The 12565-nt window shown below is 44.7% G+C and overlaps 1 protein-coding gene across 1 annotated transcript; it reads left to right on the top strand.

The window, feature by feature from the left end:
* Positions 1-1481: 1481 nt before the first annotated feature.
* On the top strand, positions 1482-5955 carry LOC149463225 (uncharacterized). The gene is made up of 3 exons (XM_089675691.1): positions 1482-1934; positions 2096-2468; positions 5759-5955. The coding sequence occupies exons 1-3, from the start codon at positions 1482-1484 to the stop codon at positions 5953-5955; spliced, it is 1023 nt and encodes a 340-aa protein (XP_089531817.1).
* The last annotated feature ends 6610 nt before the right edge of the window (positions 5956-12565 follow it).

Raw genomic sequence — 12565 nt, 5'->3', positions numbered from 1 at the left:
TAGTATATATATATTTTGAAATATACAATCTCCATACATTTTTAATAATTCTTGCATTGCCAACCTACCTTTACATTCTGTATCCTTTGGGGTGGATTCTTCCGTGCTTTCCTTGTCTTGCACTGTTTTCATAGATGGTTTGTCCTCTTTAAGATGCCTTGATGATCCTGAAGAAAAGGCAAAATGTTATCAAAAAATGTTCCCATAGGATTGCAAAGGTTGCATTTGTTTCACCTTTTTTACCTTCAGCCATTCAATGCATGAAGTAAACTTCCCAAACTGGAAGGGAGTGGGGCTGAGAAGCGCTATGTGTGTCTCCATAGAAACACAGAGGTGGCTCTGCAGCAAGCATGTATGGGCGAGCCCATTTAAATCAGCTTGCTAGGGGGCACTAGGGGGAGTGTCCAGCACCGGCTGAGGGGTAGACAAGTGGTGGATCAGGCCTGCTGTGTGCAAAACCCAGGAAAAAGTTAATTATGTTTTTTTATTTTTTACAATGTAACCTACAAGAACCAAATGGTACATCCACCTAAACAAAAAATATTTATACTCACCCACTCTACCTGCATTCCTCAAGTACAGTTGCTGTTCCCTGACGTGTTGAATGCCCACTAAAATGTGCAGTTACAAATACACAATATATGTTCTAAACATGTACAAATAATATTTGCACATACTTCTGGATGGCTCCGCCATATAGGATCCTAGTGGTTGTTCATGTTCCTGGTCTTCAGTTCCAGCCGCCATGGTCTTAACATATTTGAACTTGCGTTGTTTTTTCTTTGCAAGCTGCTTCTTTATCTTTCCTTAAAAAAAATAAAAAAGTTTACTTTGTCTATGCAGAAAAGAAATAAAAAAATAAAATAAAAAAACTTACCTTTTTGGATGAGTTGGTGAATGCTGCCTAGTTGGTCCGGTTACCTGTGTTTAAGATCTGACCATCTTTTCCTGAGTTGATCTTTTGAACTCAGGATGCCATATTTATTCTTAAGAGCTTCTATCACTTCATCTAGAATCTTATCTTTCCTTGTATTTGGCTTTCTGTAGTTTTTAAGCTTGCCATCATAGTAATTTCTTTCAAGCAGAAACACAAACTCCACCATTTCTCCTCTGCTCATGGCTGTAGCCTTTATCTTTCTTGCAACCTTCTTGCTGTGCTCTTTCCTGGAAGGCTGTGTCCCCTCTGTGTCCTCCATGCTGCTTGGAGGCCCAATGTCGCAGTCAGCAGAGCACGGTCACATACACCGTGCGGGCAGGGTGTGACAGGGGCGGAGCTCACGACGCATGTTTTCTAGCTTCCATGCCGAGTGATCGTTCAGTCACAACGAATATTTTGTTATGAAACTCCGAAAATTTCATCTTCAAAGGAAATTTCGATTCACGAACGACATGTTCTCTTTAGGCCTAAATTCATTATATTAATAGTTCATGCAATATCATACTGATAAGGCATTATATGTTGGATTTCTTTTACAGGAGCCATGGCAGACAAATTTACATCGCCTGAATTCTTGCCACAGTTCACTGACCAATACAAGCAGATGCCTTGTTTGTGGAAAGTCAAGTCCAAGGACTACTCGGACAAAAATAAGAAGCATGAGGCCTACACCAAGCTTGCTGAAATGTGCAAAGCTGTCTGTCCACAAGCAAATATAAATAATGTGAAACAAATAATTGCTAATCTGAGGACTGTATTTAAGAAAGAACTGAACAAAATCAGTGCATCTGAACGGTCAGGGGCTGCAGCAGATAACATCTATGTACCAAGACTTTGGTACTTTAACAGCTTGCACTTTCTCACTGATCAGTGTGACTCCAGAACCTCATTGTCAACTCTTCCATCAACTTCAACTGAGTCGTCACCTGAACTGTATGGAGATGACCAGGAGGAGCTACCACTGACACAGGAGCTACCACTGACACAGGAGCTATCAGTGACACCGGTAAAATATTGTATTTTTTAACACCTTTTATTTCTGTAATGATCCATTCCTAATATTATGCACTATTTGCCTACATATATGCCTGTCATCTGACAGTACTTTAGAATTTTGGATGAATTGTTAAATACTAACTTATTCCTTTCCATCGCTAGGCAATTTCAGATGGAACCATCATGCCACCACCAAGAACACTAGCTAGACCCAGAAAAAGGATAAATTTGGATGATGCTACTACATCTTTCCTTACCCAAGCTTCAGCAGCCCTACAGAGGAGATCTGATGAACAGGATGCCTTTGGAATTCTGACAGCCAATAAACTGCGCAACATGTCTGTTCACCAGAGACAAATGGCAGAGTGCCTGTTGCTCCAAGTGATGAATAAAGGGGCAAGAGGTGAAATTACACAAAACACCTGTATTGCTGAATCACAAGATGCACCTCCAATGCTACCTCCAACAGCACCACCACCTCCGTCATCACTGCAGCACACACCACAATGGCATTATCCTGCGCCTGATTGTCATGGTACGAGGATTATCATTACACAAATCTTTAGTTTAATGTTCTGTTTTCTTGGTTTTCTGGGCCTGATATGAAGCACTATGTTGTGTACTTTGTTCATCTAACTAGATCGGGTGTCGGCAACCCACGGCTCCAGAGCCGCATGCGGCTCTTTTTCATCTTTGCTGCGGCTCCGGAGCACACTGCCCACCAGGTGGTCGGCAAGCCGCAGATCGCGAGCCACATGCGGCTCTTCTGTGTGCCGGGCGCCCGCTCCCCTCCCTCCTCAAAAATCCGGCCCGCGGAGCGTGGAACATTGGCTGTCAGGATGTAGGTGGGGCAGCCAGGATGTAGGCGGGGCAGAGTGACGAACTCCTCTCTCAGTCCGCCCTGAAGACCAGAACGGCGCGGGAACACAGCGAGAGGAACGCGCGGAGCAAAGGTAAGTGAATTGAGACAATATGGGGGATGAATTACTATGTGGGGGATGAATTACTGTGTGGGGGATGAATTACTATGTGGGGGATGAATTACTATGTGGGGGATGAATTACTATGGGGGATGAATTACTATGGGGAATGAATTACTATGTGGGGGATGAATTACTATGGGGGAAGAATTACTATATGGGGGATGAATTACTATGGGGGAAGAATTACTATATGGGGGATGAATTACTATGGGGGAAGAATTACTATATGGGGGATGAATTACTATATGGGGGATGAATTACTATGGGGGATGAATTACTATGGGGGATGAATTACTATGTGGGGGATGAATTACTATGGGGGATGAATTACTATATGGGGGATGAATTACTATATGGGGGATGAATTACTATGGGGGATGAATTACTATATGGGGGATGAATTACTATGGGGGAAGAATTACTATATGGGGGATGAATTACTATATGGGGGATGAATTACTATGGGGGAAGAATTACTATATGGGGGATGAATTACTATGGGGGATGAATTACTATGTGGGGGATGAATTACTATGGGGGATGAATTACTATATGGGGGATGAATTACTATATGGGGGATGAATTACTATGGGGGATGAATTACTATATGGGGGATGAATTACTATATGGGGGATGTATTTTCAGTTTTAAAAATGTGGCTGTCAAAATAAATTTAAATCGTGGTTTTGGCGAGATTTGGCTCAGTTGAAAAAAAAGGTTGCCCACCACTGACCTAAGGCTATGATTGTGATTATGAAGATACACTGTGGCCCTGATTAACCCTTTGCTTACTGGGCCCTTAAACCCCCTTCATGACCAGAGTGCTTTTTGCAATATATGCAGTGTCGGATTTGTTATAAATGTTGCAATGGTTTTGCGGCTCCCAGTCTTTTTTTTCCCATCGGAAACGGGTCCAAGTGGCTCTTTATGTCTTAAAGGTTGCAGACCCCTGAACTAGATGGTCATGCTTATGGTTATTTTTGTAACATGGTATATAGTGAATAATAAAAGTTATTGTTGAAAACATATAATTTTTATTTGTGGTTTTATTTTTACAAAAACATGCAAACACCCACATTCATTGTGATGCAGTGACATATGTAATGTTTGTTTTTTGGGGGTGGGTTGAAGACAACTGTTTAATGACATTAATGGCTGTAATGCTACGAATATTCTGTGGTGTTTATTTTCTTCAGGTTCTTCCGGGTCATAAGCAGCTTCCAATTATGCGCGGTCTTTCGTATCCAATTCTTCTAGTATGAAAACAGTACACATTATGTGAAAATCTTTTGTTCTGTTCCCAAACGACAAAAATTTTGACGTTTGCACCATCATTAATTTTCATTCGTAAGATCGGAATCGGCTGTCAAAAATGATGTACACACTGTCAGAAAATTGCATGATTGCTTGTCGGACAAATACGTTCGTCCGATTATCTTATAGTGTGTATGGGGCATTAGAGTCTATGAGACTAGGAAGGGGGGGTTGAAGCAGTCAATGCTGGTTTGGGCACAGAGACCCCAAATCTGTATCCTGGTCCTCCAGTTCTCAAAGTCTGTGTGTTATGCGGAGACATGGACTTAAATCTGAAGTAAACTGCTCCAAGGGTCCCCCCAGGCACACATCAAAAAACAGAGCCCCCTCAGATGCCAGTGACATGGTCAGTAGGCATGAGGCTAGCCTGCAGTCCCCTCAAAAAGCCCCTGCCAGGGTTGAGTCTTCACAGTTTCTTCTATCACAAAACCCTCAGAATTAATGATCTTTTTGTCTGTGATCACAGGCCCATCACACCTTCCTACCATGAGGACAGCGATTAAAAAAAGGAAGATTGGATTTAATGCATGGTGTGGGATCTCTGAAGCTCTGTATCTTAAGAGTCCGACTCCAGACTGTATGGTTGCCTGTATGAAGGCAACAAGCTGCCAAGTCCAGCCAAGTTCAGATTGCTGGTTGTGGGGGCTCCAAACACTTCTCATGGGGCCCCCACTGACCTGGACAGTGCCTGATTGGTCAGTCTGCCCCTGGATGCCTGGGACTCTCGGGCCCCCTACATGTATATGGGATGTCTGCCCCGATGGTGACTTTGCAGCTAGCAACAGTGTTCCTGATCACTGCTGCACCAACAAACCTTACCAAGCATTGCATTAAAACAACCTATTTATTTAAGATGGACACCATGGAAACCTGTCCCCAGTGTTGCCAGACCAATGCAGTCAGCAAAGTGTTTCTGATAGCCACCGCACCAGTCCCAGCAGATCACTGTAGCTCCTAAAAGTAAAATTATTATTATTAATGATGATGCATGATTATTATTGGGGTCCACTGTACGAGGGAATTAACTAATATCTTGACAAATTAATGGTTGTGCCCCCCCCCCTCGCATGTTTTAAATCTAGATAATTTACCACAAGTAGATTTACCAACTTATTGGTTTGCTGTAGACATTTACATGTGTACTGTGAGTGCTGACCGGTATATTTCCATGTTTGGATAAGGTGATAGAAATAACATCATAACGGGTTAAATGTTGATCCATATCTCAACCATTGGCTCCATAAGTCTAACTCTCCCGGTTTTTTCCTCTCCTTGGATGCAGAAAAGGCCTTTGATAGGATTGCATAGGATTACTTGAAGGCGTCTTTAGTTACACTGGGTTTGGGTGAGAAGATGCTTAACTTTATAATGGCCCTATACTCTGACCCAACTGCCCAAGATCGGGTTAACGGTCATCTGTCGAACTCCTTTCATTTAAGGAACGATACACGCCAGGGATGCCCCCTCTCCCCCCTCTTGTTTGTCTTATCCCTTGAGCCTCTACTAAGGAAAATTTGTCTCAACTCAGATATCAAGGGGATCAAGGTAGTAGACAAAGAATATAAGATCGCAGCCTACGCGGATGATATTCTCCTGTTCCTTACTGACCCTCGCACCACCTTGCCAAATCTACTGAAAGACTTTGCCTTTTTAGATTCTTGTCAAATTTCAAAATTAATTTCTCCAAGTCCTCCGCCCTTAACATTACCCTGCCCTCCGAATTAGTCTCTTTCTGTGAGTCCCAATTCCCATTTCATTGGGAAAGGGAATCCTTTACTTACACTGTTCAACAAATTTTTATTTTTTGCCAGTTTTGGAAACAAAAGGATCCATTTCTTAATGAATTTCACATTCTGAGTTCAAATATAACAATGAAATTTGTCAATTGGCTCTAGTTTTTCTGTAAACGGAAAGTTTTCTACTATAGGCGTAATGACTACATAATGCACAATAATTATATAGATAGATGTCTTTCCACAAATATAAAGCAAGTGATATTGACTACATAACAAAGCCTAAATGGCATAATATATTGCATAGGATTACCAAGAAAAATTATAGCCATAAGCCAAGTTGAATCATTTTAATACTTAGGATTCTCACTAGTTTTGTCTTCAGTTTGTGTCGGTTTTGCTTCTCTTGGCTTTTCTCTTGTATTCCCACGGCCCCACCACTGCTCTGACCTCCTCTTCCACCCCACCCTACATTCCTCATACTGAAGCTCCCCCAACACTCCACACCTTTGACCTTACTACCATCGAGGAATTCTCCAAGACCCTCTCTGATGCCCGCCTCACCACCTGCCCCCTCGACCCTATCCCCTCACAACTCCTACGACCTTCCTCCTCCTCCATCCTACGCTCCCTCACCCACATCTTCAATCTCTCCCTCTCCTCAGGCACTTTCCCCTCCCCTCTGAAACATGCACACATCACCCCCATACTTAAAAAGCCCTCCCTGGACCCCAATGACCCGAACAACCTCAGACCCATCTCCCTGCTCCCATTTACATCTAAACTCCTCGAGCGCCTAGTCTACACCCGCCTATGCTCTCACCTCAACGACAACAACCTCCTCGATCCCCTACAGTCCGGCTTCCGTCCCCTACACTCCACCGAAACTGCCTTACTCAAACTCTCCAACGACCTGCTAACCGCCAAAGCTAATGGACACTATTCAGTGCTCCTACTCCTTGACCTCTCTGCGGCCTTCGACACAGTCGACCACCCCCTCCTCCTCAAAAAACTACACTCCCTCGGCCTCAGAGATTCTGCTCTCTCCTGGATCTCATCCTACCTGTCACAACGCTCTTTCAGCGTTACCTATAATGCTACCACCTCCCCCTCACTCCCCCTCTCTGTTGGGGTCCCTCAAGGCTCTGTCCTCGGGCCCCTTCTCTTCTCCATCTATACCTCCTCCCTTGGCCAACTCATACACTCTCACGGCTTCAACTACCACCTCTATGCCGACGACACACAAATCTATCTCTCAACCCCCCACCTCACCCCCTTGGTCTCAGCCCGAATCACACACCTACTGAGCGACATATCAGACTGGATGTCGCTCCACTTCCTTAAATTGAACCTCTCCAAAACCGAGTTTCTTGTCTTCCCCCCAGCCCGGACACCACCCCCCATTGATTTCTCCGTCACATCCAACAACGCTACCATCAAACGCGCCCTGCAGGCCAGAGTACTGGGTGTCATTCTGGACTCCAACCTATCCTTCCAGCCCCAAGTCCAATCTTTAACAAACTCGTGCAGACTCCACCTCCGCAACATCGCCAAAATCCGCACGTTCCTAACCCCAGAAACCACTAAACAGCTCATCCACTCCCTCATCATATCACGACTCGACTACTGCAACTCCCTCCTCACTGGCCTGCCTCTCCGCTGGCTATCCCCTCTTCAGTCCATCCTGAACACGGCTGCCAGACTCATTCACCTTTCCAACCGCTCTGTCTCCGCCACCCCCCTCTGCCAATCCCTCCACTGGCTTCCGATTGCGCAACGGATCAAATTCAAAATCCTAACGCTGACGTACAAAGCTGTCCACCATACTGCCCCGAACTACATCACTGACCTAATATCCAAGTACCGCCCAGCACGCACACTCCGCTCCTCACAAGACCTCCTTCTCTCTAGTTCCCTGGTCTCCTCCTCCCATGCCCGCCTCCAGGACTTCTCCAGGGTGTCACCCATCCTCTGGAACTCCCTGCCCCAACCCATCAGATTATCACCTACTCTCCTCTCCTTTAGGCGCACCCTGAAAACCCATCTCTTCAGGGAAGCCTACCCCACCCCCTGCTAACTTGCCTCCCTCCTCCACTCTTCCTACCACTCCATCCCCCACAGCTATCTCCTCCTGTGCCACCACCCCCTCCCTCCTAGATTGTAAGCTCGAAAGAGCAGGGCCCTTGATCCCCTCATGTTTTGCATTGTATTGGTATTGTTCTGTCACATGTTCTGTCTCCCTTTGTAATGTACAGCGCTGAGCGAACTATTGGCGCTTTATAAATACTGTATAATAATAATAATAATAATATTCGAGGAAAGGGCTATCTCTTACAACTGCACGTGACTACACGCTTCAGGTTCTTCCTCACTTGACTCAACCACGAAGGATTCTGGTGCTTTAGGAATTGGTAGCCCCTCTCCATGAGGAACTGGACGTATTGCCGATGGAATATTTGGATAGTGCACAGATAACTTTTTCTTCTTATTTAGCCCTTTTACAATTGGAGGCACCATACAAAAGTAACAATTACTAACATGATCTGTTGGCTCTCTCCAAATCATTGGCACAGCGAAAGGCATAAATGCCTTTTTTCCATTCAACCATTGCTCCAGTGCCGTCCCACAAGAATTGCAGCATATATGTGGTGCCCAGCTCTTGTCCTGGTCTCCTATCTTGCAGCCAAAATACAAGTTGTAGGCTTTCTTAATCATTCCTGTTATCCTCCTTTTTTGTGAGATAAAAGTTATTTCACCGCAGATATAGCAGAAATTATCTGCTTTATTCACACAAGTTCGAGGCATTACTGAGTAGCCTATATAAGCATAAAACAAAATGTAAAGACGCTGTCGAACTACAATCAGCTACAGATACTGCAGTGAAGTGATGCAATTAAAGGCTAATATTGCATCATCTCAGTATACATGCAATTTTCTATTGGTCACCAGTATCAATTGCGCAATATGCAGCTGAAGTTGCATCATAATTTTGAATGGCTTACGTCATTAGATGGGTGAATAACTCATGGAAACTAGAGCCAATCAACATTTTTTAGGGTCATTTTCGTTTTCAGCACCCCAAAATTATGTAAGATTAGCTAATTTTATGCCCAAAACTTTTTACCTGTTGAACAGTGTTATCGGTATCCAGCTTACCCGTAACCTTGATAAACTTTATGCAAAAAATTTCCTTCCTGCTCTTTGCTCTATGCAGGAGGATCTCGATAAATGGCATCGCCCTTGTTTCTCATGGTTTGGAAGGGCAGCGATAATCAAAATGAACATACTTCCCCGCCTCCTGTATCTCTTTCAAACATTACCAATTCATTTACCTCTGGCCTTTTTTATATCTTGCAAAAAACTGTGCTCATTATTCCTATGGAACCATAGGCGTCCGCGCTGTCAGGGATGCGGGTGTGACCAGAGATGTGTGTACTGACACAGGGAAACGCAGGCTTCAGATATGGTATAAATAAGACAATTTATTAAGACTAACAATACAAATATAAACGCAGTGCACCAAACCCCAAGCTAACACAAATACATACAACAAGGTGAAACAAACCCAAACCTAAACTGGTATAGATACACAGGTACATACACATATAGAGCACAACGTAGTCAGGCAGGCCGGGTCGATAACTATCGGGCAGGTAGGTACAGGAGGAGCAGGCGGAGAGAATGGTCAGGGTCACAAGCCAGGGATCAAACAGGAGAAGTCAGCAGAGGTCAGGATCAGGCAGGGTCGGCAACAAGTCAGGCAGGAACAGGAACAGGAATGCAGGTTACAAGGTACAGGGGCCCATGGAAAAACACACACCAAGGCACAGACTGCAGGTCTGGCCATCCCTTAAATACACCACCTGCAATCAGCCCCAGGTGATGGCTAATTGCCGAAGTGAACCTCTGGTTGTTGAGAGCACCCGCTGGCCAGCCCTGGTACTGCAGCCCACAAGGCATCGTGAGTCCCACCACCATTGGCAAGTCCATTCCTGACACGCGCATTGCCTACTCCCAACTGACCCTTTCTAAACTTAGAGGTGGAATTGGGTTCCCTGACCTTCACTGCTACTACTGGGCATGTCACCTGTCCCAGATAGCTGATTGGCACGTTCACACTGCCTCCAAAGATTGGATATATGTAGAAAATGCATGCTCACCCTTACCCCTGGCATCGATCCCTTGGCTTCTACCGAAGCATACGCCCCCTGTTCTTCTCACTCACCCTTTGGTAGGGCTTACTTTAAAAATTGTCAGCTCGGCTTGTAAATCTGCATCCATCTCCGAAACACCCAACCCCTTAACCTCTATCCGCCTCAACCCTGACTTCCCCCCCGGAATGCACAAAGACTTTTTATCTAAACACTCGCCATATAAACAGATCTTAGTGAAACATTTTCTCCACAACGGCAAGATGAAAACACTTCAAGAATTGCTTAAAAGCCTGGGTAACCGCAAATTCCCTTTCTGGGCATATTTCCAGATTAGACACTACCTGCTTTCACATAAACCCCCTCATAACTGGACCCGTTCTCTTACTCCTTTTGAATCTATATGCGCTAAAGATGAACCACGAAAACATCTGATCTCGGAGATCTACCCCCTCCTAGTGGAGAGCAGGACCTACAACTCTCTTCCCTCATGTCGGGCCTGGAATTGTCATGGAAATTTTGTATTTACAGCTTGAACTTTAAATGTGTCATAGATTAGTGTTATTCATATGTCTCTCCTGTGGCTTAATTAAAGCTCTGAAGGCTGCAATTGGGCCATGCGCATGTACAATGTATGTATTACAGTACTCAGCTTGGTAATGGATGAGATGGCACATCTGCGCTTTTAGACCGGCGTGTATACCACCACAGCATTCGATGCGAATGCCGCCGGCGGTAGGCCGCGGGCCTGTATCCACATATCAGCAGCATAGTACCACATGGACTTCGTACCGCAAGGTGCCAAGCAGTGTGAACTCCGTGTGTAGGCTCATGTATATCTTACAAGCCATTACCGACCTGAACTGTATCTGGATGGATGTGTTTTAATAAAGATCGTATCGGGCCCATTCAGATACAGACTGACACTGTTTAATCTAAGGGATGCTTTTACAAGGAATGGACATACTACTAGGAGCTGATAGGATGGGAAGTTTGCTCTCCACCGAGAGCTCATGGGGGAGGGGAGGACTGGTTCAACTGGCTTCCAGTATAGATAAGAGGAAATGCTATACTCCAAACAGGATGTTCATTCTCATGTATGGACATCCCTATGCATTGTTCTGTGGGAGGGGATTGACCTGACCCTCGTGTGTGGGGGCGTGTGTGGGCGTGTATGTGCTTTAATAAAACAAGAGCCTGGGGTTGGACCTGGGCTCAGAGTGAATTCCAACTGCAACCAGAGAGTGTCGCCTGATCATTCCTGGGTAATGGGAGCTCCATTTCCCCACATCTCAAGATAGCTAACCCAGTTGGAGGCGCAGGAATCGTGGAGCTAAGCTGCAGTCGCGGTAAGCGAAGTTCGCACAGCTTTATGGGGGATTTCTGCGCATCCAACTGCGGGTACTCACGGTAAGGACAAATTTGTTCAAAGCGAATTTCCAAGACAGTTTGGCGAGCCAGTGGATCCTAACACGAATTCTGGGATAGCTAACCGAGTACGAGGGGGGAATGAGCTATCATGAGCTAGCAAAAAGTATGCCGGCACATTTCAGGTCTCTCTACCGTTAAGAGGATCGCTTTGTGCGTGTTCGTGTGGCTGATTTCGCTCTCTGTTAGCTAACGTGAATTCCGCTTAGCAAGGACCTATTTGTCCTAAAATCTTGATTTGTGGGAGAAAGACAAGGGGTTTTCTCTGCTGAGAGCAGCAGAGGGGTGGGTTTTGGTTGGCTGGATTTGGTCAAGTTTAAAAATCTTTCAACCAACAATTAAACGGGTATATGTTTTAGTGGGTAAAAGTTGTTGCATAGTTTAGGTAAGTATTTGCGGGTTGTAGGTACTGTGGTAATTGCTTTACTTCCCTCCACGTGAGGTCATTATTACAGTGCTGAAAGGTTTAGGTTAATCGTTAACTGTTGTAAGACCTTTTTGTGCATATAGTCTGTGCAGTGTTTTGTCGGTACTACTGCTCCCAGCAAGCATGCAGCAGTGGGTCCTTTCTGTTACATGCGCATGTTAGTGTGATATTTTGGTTTTTCTATGTCTGTTCTGTGATTGTGCCAAATTGTGTTGTATGTGTACTGCATATTGTTGTGTAATTGTCCAGTGTATGTTTTGTCCAAAAGTCTGTTTTATGTAAGAGGCAATTTTGAGGCTAGTGTCTGCCATGTGCTTTCTCTGGTGGTGGCCATTCTAGTGTCTGCCATGTGCTTTCTCTGGTGGTGGCCATTTTAGTGTCTGCCATGTGCTTTCTCTGGTGGTGGCCATTTTATTGACTGCCATGTGCTTTCTCTGGTGGCCATTTTGTTGACTACCACATGTGCAGTAATCTCTATGCAATGTGTATGCAGTTTTCTATATGCATTTGACCCACATTATGTTTTAATCCAAATTTTTACAGTTAAGTTGTTTGCTTTTAGCTTTAAATTTGCATATTGCCAGCCAATTTAAAGT

Source organism: Staurois parvus, unplaced genomic scaffold (genome assembly GCF_062004578.1).
Source record: "Staurois parvus isolate SC_StPar_1 unplaced genomic scaffold, SC_StPar_1.0 ptg000156l, whole genome shotgun sequence".
Lineage (NCBI taxonomy): Eukaryota > Metazoa > Chordata > Amphibia > Anura > Ranidae > Staurois > Staurois parvus.
The sequence above is the reverse complement of the archived record's forward strand: the minus strand, read 5'-3'. Positions and strand labels throughout refer to the sequence as shown.